At 45.2% G+C, this 22,620-nt stretch overlaps 1 protein-coding gene across 1 annotated transcript; it reads right to left on the bottom strand.

The window, feature by feature from the left end:
• Window positions 1–4,882: 4,882 nt before the first annotated feature.
• Window positions 4,883–20,084, bottom strand: LOC115138747 (human immunodeficiency virus type I enhancer-binding protein 2 homolog). The gene is made up of 7 exons (XM_029675923.2): window positions 19,571–20,084; window positions 9,249–13,372; window positions 8,846–9,021; window positions 8,191–8,366; window positions 7,874–7,972; window positions 6,900–7,732; window positions 4,883–6,406 (listed from the first exon to the last, which is right to left on the bottom strand). Exons 2-7 carry the CDS (start codon window positions 13,263–13,265, stop codon window positions 5,903–5,905), a joined length of 5,805 nt encoding a protein of 1,934 aa, XP_029531783.1. The 5' UTR covers window positions 13,266–13,372; window positions 19,571–20,084; the 3' UTR covers window positions 4,883–5,902.
• Window positions 20,085–22,620: the final 2,536 nt, after the last annotated feature.

The raw sequence follows: 22,620 nt of genomic DNA, 5'->3' as shown, positions 1-22,620 counted from the left end.
AACATACTGACACCAACACAGAGGGACAGGGACGCAACTGACACGAACACAGAGAGAGGGACAAGGACACAACTGACACCAACACAGAGAGGGACAAGGACACAACTGACACCAACACAAAGAGACAGGGACATAACTGACACCAACACAGAGAGAGGGACAGGGGAACATACTGACACCAACAGAGAGAGAGGGACAGGGACACAACTGACACCAACACAGAGAGAGGGACAATGGAACATACTGACACCAACAGAGAGAGAGGGACAGGGACACAACTGACACCAACACAGAGAGAAGGACAGGGACACATACTGACATCAACACAGAGAGAGGGACAGGGGAACATACTGACACCAACACAGAGAGAGGGACAGGGGAACATACTGACACCAATAGAGAGAGAGAGAGAGAGAGAGAGAGAGAGAGAGAGGGGGGGACATACTGACACCAATAGAGAGAGAGAGAGAGAGAGAGAGAGAGACAGAGAGAGAGACAGAGGAACATACTGACACCAATAGAGAGAGACAGGGGAACATACTGACACCAGTAGAGAGAGAGACAGAGGAACATACTGACACCAATAGAGAGAGAGAGAGAGAGAGAGACAGAGGAACATACTGACACCAATAGAGAGAGACAGGGGAACATACTGACACCAGTAGAGAGAGAGAGAGAGAGAGAGAGAGAGAGAGAGAGAGAGAACATACTGACACCAGTAGAGAGAGAGAGAGAGAGAGAGAGAGAGAGAGAGAGAGAGGGGAACATACTGACACAGGTAGAGAGAGAGAGACAGGAACGTATAAATGTCTTTCCTTGATGAGAACGTCCCACAATGAAACCACACAAACGTACGCTTCCAAGATTGTAATGACCTAAAGACAAGAGTGAGGTTGATATTGACCAAGACACTTTAAGGACTTTGCAACAGTACAATTTAGCTCTATACGTGAGACAACCAGCAATCCTGTTTTACTCACTCTGCAGCAACCAGCAACCATGTTTTACTCACTCTGCAGCAACCAGCAACCATGTTTTACTCACTCTGCAGCAACCAGCAACCATGTTTTACTCACTCTGTAGCAACCAGCAACCATGTTTTACTCACTCTGCAGCAACCAGCAACCATCGTTTACTCACTATGTAGCAACCAGCAACCATGTTTTACTCACTCTGTAGCAACCAGCAACCATGTTTTACTCACTCTGCAGCAACCAGCAACCATGTTTTACTCACTCTGCAGCAACCAGCAACCATGTTTTACTCACTCTGTAGCAACCAGCAACCATGTTTTACTCACTCTGCAGCAACCAGCAACCATCGTTTACTCACTATGTAGCAACCAGCAACCATGTTTTACTCACTCTGTAGCAACCAGCAACCATGTTTTACTCACTCTGCAGCAACCAGCAACCATGTTTTACTGACTCTGCAGCAACCAGCAACCATGTTTTACTCACTCTGTAGCTACCATGTTTTACTCACTCTGCAGCAACCAGCAACCATGTTTTACTCACTCTGCAGCAACCAGCAACCATGTTTTACTCACTCTGCAGCAACCAGCAACCATGTTTTACTCACTCTGCAGCTACCATGTTTTACTCACTCTGCAGCAACCAGCAACCATGTTTTACTCACTCTGCAGCAACCAGCAACCAGCAACCATGTTTTACTCACTCTGAAAGCAAACAGCAACCATTGTTTACTCACTCTGCAGCAACCAGCAACTGAATTCATAGAGAGCTGAGACATTTTATGACTAATATACACACGAAATCCATTGTATAATTGGTCAGGGCGTGCTTAGTAACAGTGGCTAGATTAGAAATTATTGTATTTAGGTGCAAGTCCGCCCCTTTCTCAGAGTAAGCGCTGTCTGTAGTGCCTATTCCTCACCAGAGGATGTCAGTAGAATATGAAACATGAATCTCTCTATCACTCTATTCTATAGTTCTCCCTGCCAGAGGAGTGATATAATCTGAAACCTCACTGGGCTCGCTCTAATCCTAAACAACTGTAGATTATGCTATAGATTATGTAGATGCTTTTGGACATTCATTATCAACCAGCACAAAGGTAAAGCTTTAAGGAGATACATTACTGATAATGTTATTAATACTCGGTTATCACCTGTTCAAAATAATCTGCAGTACACATTCATAAATGATTGAGAACGAAGTATATTCATTTAAAAGCAATTTAAAATTAATTTCTCAAAAGTATAACACGCAATAACAAACAAGCTCCAACATTAAGACAGAAATAGAGAAAGAACTGTCCTGTAATGATGTGAATAACTAAACAAGGGAATTATCTGCCATGTTTATGTTACCTTTATTTAACCAGGCAAGTCAGTTAAGAACAAATTCTTATTTTCAATGATGGCCTAGGAACAGTGGGTTAACTGCCTGTTCAGGGGCAGAACAACAGATTTGTACCTTATCAGCTCGGGGGTTTGAACTTGCAACCTTCCGGTTACTAGTCCAACGCTCTAAGGCTACCCTGCCGCTCACATAGGTACCTTGAGATGAATGCCCTAACTGTAAGGTGCACCGATAAGAGCCTCTGCTAAATGACTCAAATGTCAATGTAATTAGCCACAGAGCTTCTGCTTCAATATGTGATGGGTAAAGGATCTGTGATTTAACACAGACTTTAATAAACACGAGAAGCACAGTTCAATAGATATGACATAGTGGAATAAAACACAGACGATACTCTGCAACAGAAAACACACTGAGTATACAAAACATTAAGAACACCTGCTCTTTCCATCACATAGACTGACCAGGTGAATCCAGGTGAAAGCTATGATCCCTTATTGGTGTCACTTGTTAAATCCACTTCAATCAGTGTAGATGAAGGGGAGGAGACAGGTGAAAGAAGGATGTTTAAACCTTGAGAGAATTGTGACATGGATTGTGTATGTGTGCCATTCAGAGGGTGAATGGGGAAGACAAAATATTTAAGTGCCTTTGAACGGGGTATGGTGGTAGGTGCCAGGTGTACTGGTTTGTGTCAAGAACTGCAAAGCTGCTGAGTTTTTCACGCTCAACAGTTTCCTGTGTGTATCGAGAATGGTCCACCACCCAAAGGACATCCAGCTGACTTGACACAACTGTGGGAAGCATTGGAGTCAACATGGGCCAGCATCCCTGTGGAACGCTTTCAACACCTTGTAGAGACCATGTCCTGACGTATTGAGGCTGTTCTGAGGACAAAGGGGGGGGGTGCATCTTAATATTAGGAAGGTGTTCCTGATGTTTGGTGTACTCAGTGTAGTTCAGTAGCAGGAGAGATGATACAAACTGATAATCTGCAGTCAAATGAAATCCAACAGGAAGTCATATCTATTGGTTGCAAGACTTTCTATTCCCCATCTGTATACACACATAACATAACCCTGTAGCTATATGCTACATACCAGACAGCATGTACATTGAGTGGGTCCAGCGATAGCTACCCCAGACATTCTTGTGAGAGGTAAAGTTGATTATAACACCATGCTTGTAATGTAAACATGTCGAGTTGTGTGTTTCAAATCAGTCCACTAACTCCCGCCTCAACGTTGAACCTGTAAATGGCAATTTGCCAACATTCCTGTTAACTTCCATTTTGGAAATGCAGCCATTATTTTTATTTATTTTTACCTCTGAAAAGATAATCTTAGTCGTTTATCTCTGTACCTACAATTCAACACTGAAAAAAATAGTTTAAAATTGGACGTAAAGGAAATGTGAATTTCAAGGTACGTCGGGAACAGGTCGTTACAAACTACTCAACCCACCTCATCTTCTTTACCAAAAAATGTCAAGTCAAATGAATTCACACTTGAAATGAAAGAGGAGTTCAACTTATGTGCCACAGATAACAATCACTTCATAGTAGTGGAATGTTTGAAGTGACACTAGAGCACATTATTGTTTTTTATTTCTCCTTAATAACCATCTCAGTCAGATATAAAAGATAGGATGAAAGTGCTTATTTAAATCCACAAAAGGTTCAAAGGCCAGAATAACGAACAACGATTGCTTAAAGCCATAAGTTATAATGCAATGACATGACTTCATAAGCATCTCATAAGCCTCTCACAAGCCTCTCATAAGCATGGGTCAGTGAGACACACTGTTGCATAAGTGGAGATCATATGCCGCATATAAATAGTAGACAAATATTTACCACCATCAATAAAAGCATACTTTTCTAATATATAAAGACATCGTACAGTAAACGTATGCACTTCTCTATTTGTGCAATAGCAAAAACTCATGCGTTTGTTCAAAAAGCTAAAACCACAACATTGAGAATCTGCAACATAACAAATATTTCAAATAGATATATTTTACATAAAAATGTAGCTAGAAAAACAGCAATTTAATTCCACAAAGTAAAAGCAATTTTTTTTGTGCGATTTCTTTGTTGATAATAACACTGTCACGCCAGACAATTCTGATTCAAAGTTCCTTAAACATGATATTCACTTTTTCCTTTTGCTTAATACGATTATTAAAAACATATGTAGAAAGCAAAGAAAAGGCACAGATCTTTGCTTTTCAATCAAAAGCACCAAACTGGACAAAAAGCAAGTCTACACTAAATTTGGTCAGATTCAGTTTTCAAATACTTTCATATTTTTAGATACTTTCCCCGTTATTTCCTTTCCAATTTCTCTCCAAGAATCAAATTCTTAACTAATCACTCGATATGAATACAATTTAAACAACAAGCCTATTTTGAAAATAGTACACATATGCATTTATATGAATAAATATGTTAAGAGTGGGTTATGGGGTATAATAAATATAAATGATTCTGTTTGTGTGCAAGTGTATGCAAGCATAATTAACGTAGAAGCATTCTCTTTAAATCCCATATATTGCACCTGTGTCCACTACTTCAACCGTCCTCTTGCTTATCCTTTGCTGCGAGGAACTCCACTGACCTAAAAGTTCAAAAAAATTCATAGAGAGTATAAAGTCTCTGTTTTTAAAGGTTTGTTTTCCTCTCAGATATAGATCATAGTATGGTGAGGGGAGGGGAATGTTAAGACACATGACCGTTGCATTACTAACATGAAGAAACCTGAAGTAACTGAAACTGAGAGAAGAATCCCCCAACACCCAACCAATGGGGTCTGTCTGTCTGTCTGTCTGTCTGTCTGTCTGTCTGTCTGTCTGTCTGTCTGCCTGCCTGCCTGTCTGCCTCCCTGCCTCCCTGCCTGTCTGCCTGCCTGCCTGTCTGCCTGTCTGTCTGTCTGTCTGTCTGTCTGTCTGTCTGTCTGTCTGCCTGCCTGTCTGCCTGTCTGCCTGTCTGTCTGTCTGTCTGTCTGTCTGTCTGTCTGTCTGTCTGTCTGTCTGTCTGTCTGTCTGTCTGTCTGTCTGTCTGCCTGTCTGCCTCCCTGCCTCCCTGCCTCCCTGCCTGTCTGTCTGTCTGTCTGTCTGTCTGTCTGTCTGTCTGTCTGTCTGTCTGTCTGTCTGTCTGTCTGTCTGTCTGTCTGTCTGTCTGTCTGCCTGCCTGCCTGTCTGCCTGTCTGTCTGTCTGTCTGTCTGTCTGTCTGTCTGTCTGTCTAGTGGAATGAGGTTGAGAGGAACTGTAGACGTAGCCTGGTTCCATATCTATTTGTGCTGTCTTGCCAACTCATATGTGACCAGAGAAGTTGGTGTGACCATAGCAGTTGTCAAGACAGCGCTAATTGATCTAGAACCATGCTAGCTGAGGACTGGACGTTGGATGGGGGGGGGCTCAGCTGCTCCTGGAGGAAGCACCAAAGAACGTCCCATATGAGGAAAGGCCCAAATGGTACACTATTCCTTATATAGTGCATTACTTGTGACGAGAGCCCTCTGGTCAACAGTAGTGCTTTATATAGGGAATAGGGTGCTATTTGGGATGCAACCCCAGTCTATAGATGCTCTTCAGAGGTGATCCTGAGGGAGGCGATGGCCTTGGTGCAGGTCTGAAGAACCTCTTCCTGCTTAGGGTTCCTGACCATGAGGACAGAGACAGGAGGGTTCTCCTCCTCAGAGTCCCGGGGTGTCTGGAGGGGGGACAGCCTCTCCCTCTCCATCCCGGTCTCCCTCTCCATCTCCCTCTCCATCCCCCTCTCCCTCTCCTGCTGCCGGGCTCCTGAGTCCTCTGCACCGAGGGCTGCCAGACGAACAGATCCCTCCTTAGTGCTGTCCTGGTGGAGCTCAGTCTTTTGAGGGGATAGGGCTGACAGATGGGTCCGGTCAGAGCTGCAGGAGGGCAGAGAGCGCAGTACCTGGATCCCTCCGATAGGCACCATGGGTAGGAGAGTCCCAGCCTGCTGCTGAGAGTGTAGGGGGAGGTGGCTGAAGAGGTTCTGACGGGGACAACTGGAGCAGGCGGACCCAGGCAGGCAGGGAGGCACGCTTCTCCTCTGATCCTAAACACAACAAGTTATAGTGACAATCAGAAGACACTTATCTACAGTTTCTTTCTAAAAAAACTAGTTTGAAATGACAATCAAGAAAAAAAAATCATGGACACCATTGGTGAAAAAACCCCATTGTGATTAATAAAGGTTTAACATCAAGAACACTGAGTTGAAATGAAGTCAGTTGAAATGAAGTCAGTGCAGCTAGTTTTGATGGACAAGCATATACCAGTCAAACAATTGGGGCGGCAGGGTAGCCTAGTGGTTAGAGTGTTGGACTAGTAACCGGAAGGTTGCAAGTTCAAACCCCTGAGCTGACAAGGTACAAATCTGTCGTTCTGCCCCTGAACAGGCAGTTAACCCACTGTTCCTAGGCCGTCATTGAAATTAAGAATTTGTTCTTAACTGACTTTCCTAGTTAAATAAAGGTTAAAAAAGAATTTTAAAAATCTAAACATATACTAGTCAATGAAAACATACTGTAAACAACTATATTATATACCATATCCATTTCAATGGTTTCTCCCTGCTGGGCCAGTTCAGCCTTGGCTTGCTGCCTGGTTTTATCCCCAGAGTCTCTATGTTGTGAGCCCCCTCTACGTGGAGACACAGCCCTGAGCACCACCCTCTGTCTCCTCCCAGCCAGGTCCACTCCACCTGGGGACAGGGGCCTCTCCATACAGGCCGGGAAGAGGTGCTGGATGGGGGTGAGGTTGGGGGAGCTGGGCCTCAGCGGGGAGGTGTCCCATCGAGGTGAGGACCGTCCCCGGGGGGAGAGGTCTCTCCGGGTTGAGGGGTAGCCGAGGCGGGAGTTAGGCGGTTCCCTCAGAGGGGACTCCCAGCCGGGGGACAGCAGACAGGTGGGGTAGGGGTCAAAGAACAGACAGCCCTGGTCAGGAGACAGCATGGCCAGGCTACAGTCTTCCTTGTCCAGGCTGGAGGCCAAGACAGTCCTCCGGTCTGGCCCTGTCCTCCTGACAGTGGAGGCGGGATGGGGATGGGGATGGGGGTGGACATCGATGCCCGACAGGGTGTAGGTTGAGAGGCAGCTGGGGAGGGGATGGAAGGAACTGAGGGGACAGCCATGGACGTCTGACGACACACCCTGGATGACAGCGGCAGCTGTGACCGACAGAGAGGCTACGCCACAGGGCTGAGGGCTGGTGCTCCGGGAAAGGATCTTGGGAGTACAGTCACCGTCGTAGTCGTCCTCGTCCTCATCATCTTCGTCGATATCGTCAATCTCTTCATCCATGCCATCGGAGTCGTCTGCATCTGAGAACTGGTGTTTGGCTGTGCTCAAGACCCCGGTCTTCAAGTCTTGCTGGATATCATCTGCATTATTTGAAAGAACACAAGTAAAGACAAAGGATACATCACTTGTTTCTGTCATTCTTTCTGTGGTACAGTTACCATGGGTTACACAATCAGTTTTAAATATCTGAATAACTCCCTGGTCATTGGTCAATATCTTACCAGATTCCAGTGTCTCTGTATCATCCACTGTGACTGACACACCAAGCTCAAGACACTTCTTCATGTGAGCCTTTGACTTCATATGCTTGGTCAGGTTTCCTGTGAGTCAAACATGTTAAAGATTCATTTAGCTGATTATCATATTATCATTATCATTCAATTGTACTTTTTTTGGGGGGGGGGGAATAAATGTTACTGTTGTCATCAATGCAATCATCATTCAATCTAGTTGATTTGATCAATCCCTTTTTAAAATCAGCAGTCGTCACAAAGTTAATCTCTCGTCTCATTCGTCTGAAAGAAGAAGGGAATCCCACCTTTAGTTTTGAAAGCGAAGTTGCAGACCCTGCAGACGTAGGGCCGGACGTCAGTGTGGGTGCGTATGTGTTTCTTCAGCATGCTGGGTTTCTTACAACGGATGCCACACTCCTCACAGATATACTTCCCCCGGCCTCGGCCCCTCACGTACACATAGTCCTCATTGGACTTGAACCTGAGGGGAGGAAAACCATCCTTAATGCGATGTTCTATATCAGGGTGGTGTCAAACTCATTCCACGGAGGGCCGAGTGTATGCTGGTTTTTGTCGTTTCCTTTCAATTTGATTAGTTAGGAACTCCCATCACCTGGTTGTCTAGGTCAAAATTGGACTCAATGACCAGAATTGATCAATCAAGTACAAGGGAGGAGCAAAAACCTGCAGACACTTGGCCCTCCATGGAATGACATGTGTTTTATATTATACCTAGCTATAGACATGCAAGGTAAGTGAAAACAGCTATTCAATCTAATTCCAGGGATCTCTTTTAAAGAGGTCTTCTGATTTCAATGGGACTACCAGGTTAAATAAAGTTTAAAAATACATTTTGTACCACCAGGCATAACCCCTTTATAAAACATGTACACATTACAAACTAACATTCAAAGTAATATTATAGCGCTTATTGATTGATGTGATATTATCATAACGGACCCTCCTTCAAATATTTTGATCCGGGTTGGTGTTGGTGTTGGCACTGCTGTTTGTTTCGAGGAGACCTCCCTCTCTTTCCAGTCCTCCTTCCCGGCTTTTACCCTGCAGCTGGCATCCTTCACTTTCCTTCCATAGGAGCTCCCTTCCAGCTCTTTGAGCTCCGGTTTGCTCTGTAGCTAAATGAGACAGATAAATAAACGTTAATATAAAGAATAAATAAAAACAAATCTGTGAAACATTAAACATTCCGTGAACATGCAGTTTAGGTATAGAAGGAAAAGTATAATGTGGTTACAATTAGATTATGTATTGATAATGTAACTTGATTCCAGGATTGGAAACATTCAATATAGACGTTTATGGAATAATGAATAATGAATTAAGGAAGGATCAATGCTCTCACCAGCCCGAGCCTCTGCCTCCATAAGAGTGAGGAGGAGACCAGCTTCCCAGTCCCAGGTTGGTACATGGCAGCCATGGTATACACCCATGTGTTAGTCGTCTGTTTGGAGCGGAGCAGAGCCAAGGTGGCACTGGTGTTGAGGTTAGGAGGGTTGGGGTTATGGGAACTGATGCACCACGTAGCGTACACAGAGGACAGGGGAGAGTTGCTGTGAGTGCTGTTTGGCTTGGTGTAGTTCAGATAGCACCAACTCACAGCTGTCATTGTGCGGAGACTTGGAAATTGAGATATCCGTTTGGTGTTTTCCCCGTCAGAGATGAGGATGCCCTGACCTTTGACTAGCTGCACCAGCACCTCCATCTGTGCCTTGCTGTCCATGCCAGACTCATTGAAATCCTTTAGAGAAAGCAGAGCATGTGGATGTAGGCTTGCTTCTGTTGGGGAGTTATCCATAGGGGAATCAGGACTTTCTGACCCTTGTTGCTGAGGTGAGATGAAGCTTCCACTTGCTTGTTCGTTATGAGAATGAAGCGATGATGAGGCAGACAAAGAGGATTTTGAAGGAAAGCCTGACAGTGATGCTCCCTGGTTGGTGTCACTTTGAAACTCTGACTTTAAACTGTGCTTGTTCTCTTCAGTCACATTATAATTCCCTAATTCCACAGCACCCAACTCCTCCACTATCTCACCGTACATTTTCTCCTCTTTGACGCGTTTCTGCTGTTTGACCTCCATGAATAGGTCCAAGCTGCTGGCCGGAGACAACATGCGCTTGTTGGACCCACCACTGGATCCACAGTTGGTGGTGGAGATCGTCCTGGAGGTCAGGGAGAGAGGGATGCCTGTCTTCAGCTTAGCTGGGGGCAGATCTAGAACGTGAACCTGGACTGGGCTGGTCAACAGTCCTCGAGGGTGTCCTAATAAGAGATTAGATGTATCCAAATTCGTGGCTAAATTTGCGAAGTGAGAAGTGAGTAAAGAGGTTCTGGTGGAGTTAACGCTTTCGAACGAATCATCTAGAATTTGGGACACAGTGGTGTATGTGATGCTACCATAGGATGGCACGTGAGTCTGGATTCTAACAGGAACTAGGAGACCAGAGTGTGACGGCTGAGGGGAGAACATTGGCAGACACTGAGAGTGCAGAGCGGTGGATGAGAACGACAGGGCACTGCTGAGGTACTGAGGAAGAATATTTAGCGGAAGGACTGGATGTGCAAATTCAAGGTTAACATTCAAGGACTCCTGTCTTACCAAGTTACCCCGTCTGGGCTCCGAGTAGCTGGCGCTGAGTTCCGCATGTCTAACTTTGGCCGTTGGAGAGAGACTGCCGTAGTCAAACGATACGCTGCGGACCTCTGGGAGCTCTCTGCACGGGGAGTGGCACGGTGCCTGTTCTGAAGAGGTACGTCTCATTTCATGTTGTTGACGTTGGTTCAGGACAGAGAGGGAGTAGCCGCTTCCTGGCACCGCTAAGAACTCCAATGCTTTGCCAAACTCATCCTGTCTAGCCGCCGGGGAAGCTGGCTTGGGGATAACCTCTCTCTCTTTCTCCTCTCGGTCAAACGAGAAGCTGGAGCAGTAGGATAGGTTGCTGTCTTGACTGGGGCTCCTGGAGAGGCTCGTACAAGCCGACTCGAAGCTAGACTCGCCAGAGGAGTGCTCCAAGTCAGCTAAGCGCAGTCTCTTCTTCTTTGGAGGGAGTTTCTCTGGGGGGAACTGAGACAGGGTTTCACTCCTCTGAGGCCATTGGAACTCCTCTATATGTCTATCGGGCTCCTTCGCCTTCGCCTTCACCTGTTTCACCTCCGCTGCTTTCTCTTTCTCTGGACTGTCTGGTTCTACAGTCACCCTGATCTCTGGGACCGGTATGTTAGACTGACGAACTAGCTTAGGTGTCATTTGATACGACTTATCTAATAATCTACTGTCACTCAACTGGTGTGCAAAGATCTCAGTCCTTTTGTGCATCTCTCTAGTTTCGCTTTGCTCCACCACGTCCATTGAGGAAGACTTATCCCGTCTCTGGTAGTTGTAAGAATCTGACTGTTCAGAGAGAGACCTGGTAAGGGAGTTCGTGTGTTGAATCACAGAGATGACGTTACCTAAAGATCTTCTCTCTTCTCGCTCTCTCTTTTCCCACATTTCCCTTTCCAGTCTATCACGTTGTGTTCTATCCTGTGTGTGAACACTTTGGGCATGTCCTTTCACTGAGGATGTAGTGGTTAGAGCACCTTGAGAGGTTTGCTTTGAATCATAGTCCCTCATCTCTTCAGAGTGGTCATAGTCTGTGTGATACTGGCCTCCTACATCCTCCTCCTCCGCAACACAGTTTTCCTTCCGCCGTTTCCTCGTCGCATATTCCATCGCTTGCTTTTGTTGGATGATGAAACTGTCCATCTCCACTCCAAGGTTGGAAATATCAGAGATGTTTCCGTAGTGGTCAGGAGGTCCATCGTGTGCAGAGTGTTCAAAGGCAGCCTGTCTCGTAAGTCTCTTAATGCCTCCAGGGGACGCCCTTTCATCAAAGGAGTGGCTGCCTCGCAGGCCTTGTGACATGTCCTGACATGCCACCGAGGACGTGGGCATCGAGTTGCTCCGGACCAGCTGTCCAGAATCAGAGAGCTCTAGTTGAGCCTCCTTAATGTCCTCCCTTGTAAATGAATGTGTGTTTATTCTGATCGATTCAACCATTGATTCCTTTTCTTGTGTGAATACGCGGGAAACACCTCGCTCCGATGTCTTACGATCGCTCATTAAGTCTGTCCTGCAAGTCACAACAGTTATGGCCTGTTGTTTCGGGTTCGGCTTGTAACACTTTCCAAACATTATCTCTTGATAGGACTTGGCGTTTGTGTTGGGAGGACCACCTGTTTGGTGTTCAGCACTCTCAGAGCGTGAGAAGTAGCCTGAGTCTGTGCTGCCTTTGCTTCCCTGGCTAGGCAGGGAGAGAGATGTGTCAGTGTCACTGCTCCTTTTCTCTGAGAGCCGGAGTGCCAGCCTCTGCTTGATGGCGCTAGATTGGATTGCATGGCTGACCTGAGAACCAGCTGGAGCAGCATTGATCTCCATGAGCCTGGGTGAACCGTCCTCAGATAATGTTGATGCTAATGTAACTCCCTGTTTCTGGGCAATGAGATTCAGTACTTTAACAGCAGTGGTGCTATCGGGTTCCTCCACTGAAACAGTGTCCAAGAGCGATGAATCGTCTTCGTCCGTGTCCGAGCTCTGCTCAGCATCAGAGTAGAACTCTCCTTCTCCTTCTAAAGATCCCCGGTCCTCCATGTTGACATTGTAAGAACCCAGTTCTGAAAATGGCACGGTCCCAGCTTTGACCGAGTGAGCATGAGATTTTCTGTGTTTGTATAAATTGCTCTTGGTTTTGAAGGAGAAACCACAGGGCACGCAGGGGTAGGGTCTCTCCCCAGTGTGTGAGCGAATATGCTTCTTAAGTACGCTGGGTTTGGCACATGCCCTCCCACAATAATCACAAACATACTTCCCAGGTCTCTGTTGCTGCTTCTGCTCCATCTTACTACACACCTCCTTGGATAGTTCCTCTATTCCAGACTGGGAACAGTGTTGGAGAGACACGGGTAAACTGGGGGAGCTCCTCTGAGGAGAGGGCCCTCCACAGCTGACAAGTGGCAGTGCAGAAAGCAAGTGATCTGCTGTTTTCTGTCTAGCAAAGGGAACTGTCTGTCTCTCCTGTGGTGGATATGAGGTTAATACGTTGTAATGAGGATGACTGCAGGGTTGATCCTGTAATTGGCGTAGTGATTTCCCTTCTAATTGTCTGAGTTTCCCTGAGTCAGACATATCTGTTGAACAATATGTGGTTCTACTCTGGTCCTCCTCTGGTTCTGGGCATAGATGCCACCCCTCCCCTTCCGAATCAGCCGAGGGGGGTATTTTAGTTTGGGCAGTCATAGGTGCAGCTGACTTTCTCTGGGGAACTGTCTTATCCAGAGCCTCTTTAGAGCTTTTCACCTCTGCAGTAGTTTCTAGTGACTCCATGACGATTCCAATGTCACCTTCCTCTTCGGGGTTGATTTCCTACAGATGATAAAGTCTGTTATTTTACTGTAGTAGTAATATTAGCACTGGTTGCAGGTAAGGGTCATCTGAAAAAAAACAGAAACAGAATCATTCTTTTTTTGTGAAATTACAATACTTCACAATAATACATTACATTACATTACATAGTTCACAGTATTACATTACATTACATAGTTCACAGTATTACATTACATAGTTCACAGTATTACATTACATTACATAGTTCACAGTATTACATTACATTACATTACATAGTTCACAGTATTACATTACATTACATTACATAGTTCACAATATTACATTACATTACATAGTTCACAGTATTACATTACATTACATAGTTCACAGTATTACATTACATAGTTCACAGTATTACATTACATTACATAGTTCACAGTATTACATTACATTACATTACATAGTTCACAGTATTACATTACATTACATTACATAGTTCACAGTATTACATTAAGGACACACATGCATTGTCCCTACCAAATACCAGTAGACGCAAAAATAGCACAACTACTTACTTACAAAAATACTGTAGTTAACGTGCAACCCACTTCCTGTTTCTCCCAACAAGAAACATAAAACAGATCATATCACCACTTAGGGACCTTTATAACCTCACAGACAAAAAATCATTTTCCAAAATAGTTCCTCCTTGAAATAAACTTGGTGCATAATGACCAGTGATCACGGCAGGAAATGAAAGAATAACCATGCACTTTTACTAGACTCTCTCAAATACCTGTACCTCATCTAACCCCTGGCCAGTGCACTACAATGACAGTGTGTATGTTTACCTGGATGCTAAACTCATCAGACACTGGATATGTGTACTGTTTATTATCTCATCCTATACCTCAGCTCCACATTATGCGACTACCTGTGTCTCTGCTTCATTACACTATGGTTGCGCCCCAAATGGCACCCTATAACCCTATATAGTGCACTACCCATAGGGCTCTAGTCAAAAGTAGTGCACTATAAAGGGAATAGGGTGCCATTTTGGATGTACCCTATAGCTCCATAGCAGAGTATGTAATCTTGTCCTAAATCTCAGCTCTACACCGTGGACCAGGGTATGTAATCTTGTTCTGTACCGTGGACCAGGGTATGTAATCTTGTTCTGTACCGTGGACCAGGGTATGTAATCTTGTTCTATACGTCAGCTCTACATCGTGGGGCTTCATGGTATGCTGGGTCTCAGAGGGAACATCATTCTCATCTTCTCAGTATCAAAGGCTGTGTGCTCTTTAACGAGGTTATGTAAGATTATCTGGTTCAAACCCTCTGAGCTACTCTTAATTAGGACAGCCTATGAGCTACGTTTTCTCTTTCTGTTCCACTCTACTGCTCTCTCTTTCTGTTCCACCCTACTGCTCTCTCTTTCTGTTCAGCCCTACTGCTCTCTCTTTCTGTTCCACCCTACTGCTCTCTCTTTCTGTTCCACCCTACTGCTCTCTCTTTCAGTTCCACTCTACTGCTCTCTCTTTCTGTTCCACCCTACTGCTCTCTCTTTCTGTTCAGCCCTACTGCTCTCTCTTTCTGTTCCACCCTACTGCTCTCTCTTTCTGTTCCACTCTACTGCTCTCTCTTTCTGTTCCACCCTACTGCTCTCTCTTTCTGTTCAGCCCTACTGCTCTCTCTTTCTGTACCACCCTACTGCTCTCTCTTTCTGTTCCACCCTACTGCTCTCTCTTTCTGTTCCACTCTACTGCTCTCTCTTTCTGTTCCACCCTACTGCTCTCTCTTTCTGTTCCACCCTACTGCTCTCTCTTTCTGTTCCACCCTACTGCTCTCTCTTTCTGTTCCACTCTACTGTTCTCTCTTTCTGTTCCACCCTACTGCTCTCTCTTTCTGTTCAACCCTACTGCTCTCTCTTTCTGTTCCACTCTACTGCTCTCTCTTTCTGTTCCACCCTACTGCTCTCTCTTTCTGTTCCACTCTACTGCTCTCTCTTTCTGTTCAACCCTACTGCTCTCTTTCTGTTCCACCCTACTGCTCTCTCTTTCTGTTCCACTCTACTGCTCTCTCTTTCTGTTCCACCCTACTGCTCTCTTTCTGTTCCACCCTACTGCTCTCTCTTTCCGTTCCACCCTACTGCTCTCTCTTTCTGTTCCACCCTACTGCTCTCTCTTTCTGTTCAACCCTACTGCTCTCTCTTTGTGTTCCACCCTACTGCTCTCTCTTCTGTTCCACCCTACTGCTCTCTCTTTCTGTTCCACTCTACTGCTCTCTCTTTCTGTTCAACCCTACTGCTCTCTTTCTGTTCCACCCTACTGCTCTCTCTTTCTGTTCCACTCTACTGCTCTCTCTTTCTGTTCCACCCTACTGCTCTCTTTCTGTTCCACCCTACTGCTCTCTCTTTCCGTTCCACCCTACTGCTCTCTCTTTCTGTTCCACCCTACTGCTCTCTCTTTCTGTTCAACCCTACTGCTCTCTCTTTGTGTTCCACCCTACTGCTCTCTCTTCTGTTCCACCCTACTGCTCTCTCTTCTGTTCCACCCTACTGCTCTCTTTCTGTTCCACCCTACTGCTTTCTCTTTCTGTTCCACGCTACTGCTCTCTCTTTCTGTTCCACCCTACTGCTCTCTCTTTCTGTTCCACTCTACTGCTCTCTTTCTGTTCCACCCTACTGCTCTCTCTTTCTGTTCCACCCTACTGCTGCTCTCTCTTTTGTTCCAACCTACTGCTCTCTCTTCTGTTCCACCCTACTGCTCTCTCGTTCTGTTCCACCCTACTGCTCTCTTTCTGTTCCACCCTACTGCTCTGTCTTTCTGTTCCACTCTACTGCTCTCTCGTTCTGTTCCACCCTACTGCTCTCCCTTTCTGTTCCACCCTACTGCTCTGTCTTTCTGTTCCACTCTACTGCTCTCTTTCTGTTCAACCCTACTGCTCTCTCTTTCTGTTCCACCCTACTGCTCTCTCTTTCTGTTCCACCCTACTGCTCTCTCTTTCTGTTCCACCCTACTGCTCTGTCTTTCTGTTCCACTCTACTGCTCTCTTTATGTTCAACCCTACTGCTCTCTCTTTCTGTTCCACCCTACTGCTCTCTCTTTCTGTTCCACCCTACTGCTCTCTCTTTCTGTTCCACCCTACTGCTCTCTCTTTCTGTTCCACCCTACTGCTCTCTCTTTCTGTTCCAACCTACTGCTCTCTCTTCTGTTCCACCCTACTGCTCTCTCTTCTGTTCCACCCTACTGCTCTCTCTTTGTGTTCCACCCTACTGCTCTGTCTTTCTGTTCCACTCTACTGCTCTCTTTCTGTTCAACCCTACTGCTCTCTCTTTCTGTTCCACCCTACTGCTCTCTCTTTCTGTTCCACCCTACTGCTCTCTCTTTCTGTTCCACCCTACTGCTCTCTCTTTCTGTTCCACCCTACTGCTCTCTATTTCTGTTCCACCCTACTGCTCTCTCTTCTGTTTCACCCTACTGCTCTCCCTTCTGTTCCACCCTACTGCTCTCTCTTTGTGTTCCACCCTACTGCTCTTTCTTCTGTTCCACCCTACTGCTGCTCTCTCTTTCTGTTCCACCCTACTGCTCTCTCTTTGTGTTCCACCCTACTGCTCTCTCTTTCTGTTCCACCCTACTGCTCTCTCTTTCTGTTCCACCCTACTGCTCTCTCTTCTGTTCCACCCTACTGCTCTCTCTTTCTGTTCCACCCTACTGCTCTCTCTTCTGTTCCACCCTACTGCTCTCTCTTTGTGTTCCACCCTACTGCCCTCTCTTCTGTTCCACCCTACTGCTGCTCTCTCTTTTGTTCCAACCTACTGCTCTCTCTTCTGTTCCACCCTACTGCTCTCTCTTTGTGTTCCAACCTACTGCTATCTCTTTCTGTTCAACCCTACTGCTCTCTCTTTCTGTTCCACCCTACTGCTCTCTCTTTCTGTTCAACCCTACTGCTCTCTCTTTCTGTTCAACCCTACTGCTCTCTCTTTCTGTTCCACCCTACTGCTCTCTCTTTCTGTTCAACCCTACAGCTCTCTCTTTCTGTTCCACCCTACTGCTCTCTCTTTCTGTTCCACTCTACTGCTCTCTCTTTCTGTTCCACTCTACTGCTCTCTCTTTCTGTTCAACCCTACTGCTCTCCCTTTCTGTTCACTACTGCTCTCTCTTTCACTATTTGTTACAACCAGGGATTTCTCTCTTTGTTAGACTGTTACATCCTACTGCTCCTTCTCTCTTTGTTACAAACACACACACACACACACACACACACACACACACACACACACACACATCATACACATTTGTCAAACAGACCGGAGAGATGATACAAATCCAAGGTGACTCTTAAGATGCAGCGATAAAATACATTAAATCAAAGAGGCTACGCTTCTACTGCAAGAATGTCCAAATAATATTTAAATGGGAAGTACTTTGTCCTCCCACTTGACACAGGGCTAAACACTACAGCTATCTGATAGGGTTTGTATTCCTCTCCTAGACAGACAGACCAAATAGGAGAATACAGTATATACTGTATACTGTAAAAGGTGACTTCTTGATACATTCTACAAGGGCAGAGGTGACAACATTGTGAGCCTTGAGCGGGAGGGGACAGAAGATCTCTCTCTCCTCAAGGTCATTCTGACCTCATAGCTAGGTATGTTTCCATCCTAAAGCAATAAGAGGAGGGAACTACGAGTACAGGGTGTCAGGGAGATAAGCCTGCCTCACTGAAACAATACATACCTCTCTTCTGAACTACACTACAGATATAGAGAGGGAAGGACACAGCCTGTACTGTATGCAGGCTACACTTCCCAACCTCTGCTAAGTCATATTTACTAGTTCCTTCAGCAGATATAGACTACACTTCCCAACCTCTGCTAAGTCATATTTACTAGTTCCTTCAGCAGATATAGACTACACTTCCCAACCTCTGCTAAGTCATATTTACTAGTTCCTTCAGCAGATATAGACTACACTTCCAAACCTCTGCTAAGTCATATTTACTAGTTCCTTCAGCAGATATAGACTACACTTCCCAACCTCTGCTAAGTCATATTTACTAGTTCCTTCAGCAGATATAGACTACACTTCCCAACCTCTGCTAAGTCATATTTACTAGTTCCTTCAGCAGATATAGACTACACTTCCCAACCTCTGCTAAGTCATATTTACTAGTTCCTTCAGCAGATATAGACTACACTTCCCAACCTCTGCTAAGTCATATTTACTAGTTCCTTCAGCAGATATAGACTACACTTCCCAACCTCTGCTAAGTCATATTTACTAGTTCCTTCAGCAGATATAGACTACACTTCCAAACCTCTGCTAAGTCATATTTACTAGTTCCTTCAGCAGATATAGACTACACTTCCCAACCTCTGCTAAGTCATATTTACTAGTTCCTTCAGCAGATATAGACTACACTTCCCAACCTCTGCTAAGTCATATTTACTAGTTCCTTCAGCAGATATAGACTACACTTCCCAACCTCTGCTAAGTCATATTTACTAGTTCCTTCAGCAGATATAGACTACACTTCCCAACCTCTGCTAAGTCATATTTACTAGTTCCTTCAGCAGATATAGACTACACTTCCCAACATTTAGTATTTTAGGAAACTATCAATTTCTTGTGTAGGTAAAGCCAATGGTCGTGTATATACACTAGTATATATAATTCATGGTATATCAAAAAAGTTCACAGGAATATGGCAAGTGAGTACTACTATAGGAGGCAGTTGGGTGGTAAGTGTGTTTTGGGATGTTTGTGGATTGGCAGTTGGGTGGTAAATCAGTGTGTTTTTGAATGGTTGTGGGTTGGCTATTGGCATGTGAATGTGCTGCTTGCATGTGTGTGATTGAGCATGCACTTGTGCTTGAGTGGTTGAGAGGAGGGGGGTGACTCTTAGAAGGTTTCTTTATATTCAAGATACCGTCTGCTTATACATTTACAGGCTCATAAGACATAGTACAGCAACACTGCTGAAGCATGTTGCATGGAGACAATGGGAAGCATACTGTACATAGGTTATGGAAAACGTCATTACAATGCCACTGTATCACGTTCAGCTACACAGAGGAGTCTAACACTAGCCCCCTCATCCATACATTTTTATAAGGAAAACACATCGAGTCAGGGACACTGAGGCAGAAAGCCCATGGCATGACAGCATGCACAGAACACACCATGCAGAATTAACACCGATGTAAGATGTTTTCTATCCTACTGTTTTTCAAATAGTATCTCCACAAGCAGCAGACAGACGGACATGCAGATGTCGAAAATAATCCTCAAACAAACCTGACATTAGTATACTCTCTTCTTGTCCCACATCGCCAGTCACATGTCACATTCCTCATATTGCAAATAACAGCTGTCCATTCTCCACATCCCTGGGCTATAGTAATAGCATAAGCAATTATGATCAGATTTAGCGAGGGTAAAATCGTATCAATCAGACGTTGCAGCCGCTGATGCTGGCTGACTGAGCGTGCATTAGGAGATCTATTGATGTGAGCTAGTCACCAGAGAAAATACCCAAGCGTGACGCGGGACCCAGGCACAGAAATAGCAAGGGGCCCAGTGAGGGATTACACAACAGCCCACGGTTTAGGACACTTTCTCCAACACAGCAGACAGATACACAGTCTCAGTGTGGGGGGAAAACACTGTTGTCAATACTCTGCTTTTACCAATGGTTGGCACACAACAGACAGCCACATCTCAGCTAGAGGTTCAAAACACAGCAGACAACTTCAACTTTAGAATAGTAGAATAGAATAGAATATTCAGGACCTCCCGTGTGGCGCGGTGGTCTAAGGCACTGCAGTGCTTGAGGCGTCACTACAGACCCGGGTTTAATCCCAGGCTGTGTCACAACCGGCCGTGACCGGGAGTTCCATAGGGCGGGGAGAGGTTGGCCAGGTGGGCTTTACTTGGCTCATCGTGCTCTAGTGACTCCTTGTGGTGGGCCGGACACCTGCAGGCTAACTTCAGTAGTCAGTTGAACAGTGTTTCCTCTGACGCACTGATGTGGCTGGCTTCTGGGTTAAGGAGGGCGGGTGTTAAGAAGTGTGGTTTGGCGGGTCATGCTTTGGAGGACACATGACTTGACCTTTACCTCTCCGGAGCCTGTTGGGGAGTTGCAATGATGAAACAAGATCGTAATTGAGAAAATGGATAAAATACTAAAGTAATAGAATATTCAACTACACAGTGTGGGTATACTGGGTTCTCTATACATCAAAATGGTTTTTAGCAGGTCTGGGATCCCTGATTATACTGGAGTTTGATAACCTGGGATGACCCACATACACTGAGGGACTCGGATGAAACCCGGGTTTGCTATTTGGGGATTTAAACTCTCTCAGTGGGCCAAAACACAGCAGACACTTACTTTGAACACCTCTTGGAGATGGGCAACATGTCACTATGATCACTGACAACTACAAAGACATGTTTCCTCACCATTCAAAGAGGAACAAATCATGAGGTGTTTAAATGTGATGTCATCACTATAGTCTACACTACTCCACAGTCTGGTTAGCTTCTAAGACATGCTCTCTCTCTCTCTCTCTTCCTGACCTGGGTTCCCAAAAGCATCGTAGCACTAAGAGCGTCTTTCGTCCATTTAGTTTCAATGGAATTAATATCATCTCATTGCTACAACACTTTGGGAAACCCAACCCAGGTGGTTCAACTGTGTGAATTCAGAAGTGGACCAATGATGTGGTGAACATTTCCCAAAGCAAATTTGGAGAGTAAACTATCTTATTATATAGACGTGCAGCAGGCAGTTTGTAAGGTGACGCCAAATAAACGTTTCTATCCTTGGATGGACAATAAAGCTCTGTTCTGTTCTGTTCCGTTCCGTTCCGTTCCGCTCTGCTCTGTTCTGCTCTGTTCTGTCCTGCTCTGTTCTGTTCCCTTCTGTCCTGCTCTGTTCTGTTCCCTTCTGTTCTGTTCTTCTCTGTTCTGTTCCCTTCTGTTCTGTTCTTCTCTGTTCTGTTCTGCTCTGCTCTGTTCTGTTCCCTTCTGATCTGCTCTGCTCCAGTATTCTGTTCCGTTCTGCTCTGTTCTGTTCCCTTCTGCTCTGTTCTGTTCCCTTCTGTTCTGCTCTGTTCTACTCTGTTCCCTTCTGCTCTGTTCCCTTCTGCTCTGTTCCCTTCTGCTCTGTTCTGCTCTGTTCCCTTCTACTCTGTTCCCTTCTGCTCTGTTCCGTTCTGCTCTGTTCCCTTCTGCTCTGTTTCCCTCTGCTCTGTTTCCTTCTGCTCTGTTCCCTTCTGCTCTGTTCCCTTCTGCTCTGTTTCCCTCTGCTTTGTTCCCTTCTGCTCTGTTCCCTTCTGCTCTGTTCCATTCTACTCTGTTCCCTTCTGCTCTGTTCCCTTCTGCTCTGTTCCCTTCTGCTCTGTTCCCTTCTACTCTGTTCCCTTCTGATCTGCTCTGCTTTATTCTGTTCCGTTCTGCTCTGTTCTGTTCCCTTCTGCTCTGTTCTGTTCCCTTCTGTTCTGCTTCGTTCTACTCTGTTCCCTTCTGCTCTGTTCCCTTCTGCTCTGTTCCCTTCTACTCTGTTCCCTTCTGATCTACTCTGCTCTATTCTGTTCCGTTCTACTCTGTTCCCTTCTGCTCTGTTCCCTTCTGCTCTGTTCCCTTCTACTCTGTTCCCTTCTGATCTGCTCTGCTCTATTCTGTTCCCTTCTACTCTGTTCCCTTCTGCTCTGTTCCCTTCTGCTCTGTTCCGTTCTACTCTGTTCCCTTCTGCTCTGTTCCCTTCTGTTCTGTTCCCTTCTACTCTGTTCCCTTCTACTCTGTTCTCTTCTATTCTGTTCTGTTCTACTCTGTTCCGTCTGAGCTGGCTGTGTACTATGCAGCCTATGTATTACTCCAGTCATGTCTACACCCCCATGAATATCCCAATCAACTCTCTGCTGTCACTGACAGCCGTAATTATGAAGCATTAATTGTTTATGAACATATTCACATAATTCCGATTATTTATTTTGGCATTTAAAGACTGTTGTATGTTCTAATTTAAAATGAATTTGATCTACTTGTACTACAGTATTCACATCACCAAAGTATTTCTCATCAAAATCATCATGTGTTACATAATTGTATGGATGCAATGTGCTCCTCTGTCATTTGTGTGAATCTTTGCCCTTTTAATACAATACAATTATCACAACTATAAATACCTGACCTGCCTTAACCCTCCTCTTCAGTTTCAGTAGGTGCTATTGGGTGAGAACAACTGGATGCTGCTATGAATAGCAGTCCTTGGTAGGGGGTTTGCACCAGCTATGTACTGCAGTTAAGGACATTTTAGGAGAGGCTTATTTGTTATATAAAAC

The sequence above is a fragment of the Oncorhynchus nerka genome, linkage group LG12 (genome assembly GCF_034236695.1).
Source record: "Oncorhynchus nerka isolate Pitt River linkage group LG12, Oner_Uvic_2.0, whole genome shotgun sequence".
Taxonomy (NCBI): Eukaryota; Metazoa; Chordata; class Actinopteri; order Salmoniformes; family Salmonidae; genus Oncorhynchus; species Oncorhynchus nerka.
The sequence above is the reverse complement of the archived record's forward strand: the minus strand, read 5'-3'. Positions and strand labels throughout refer to the sequence as shown.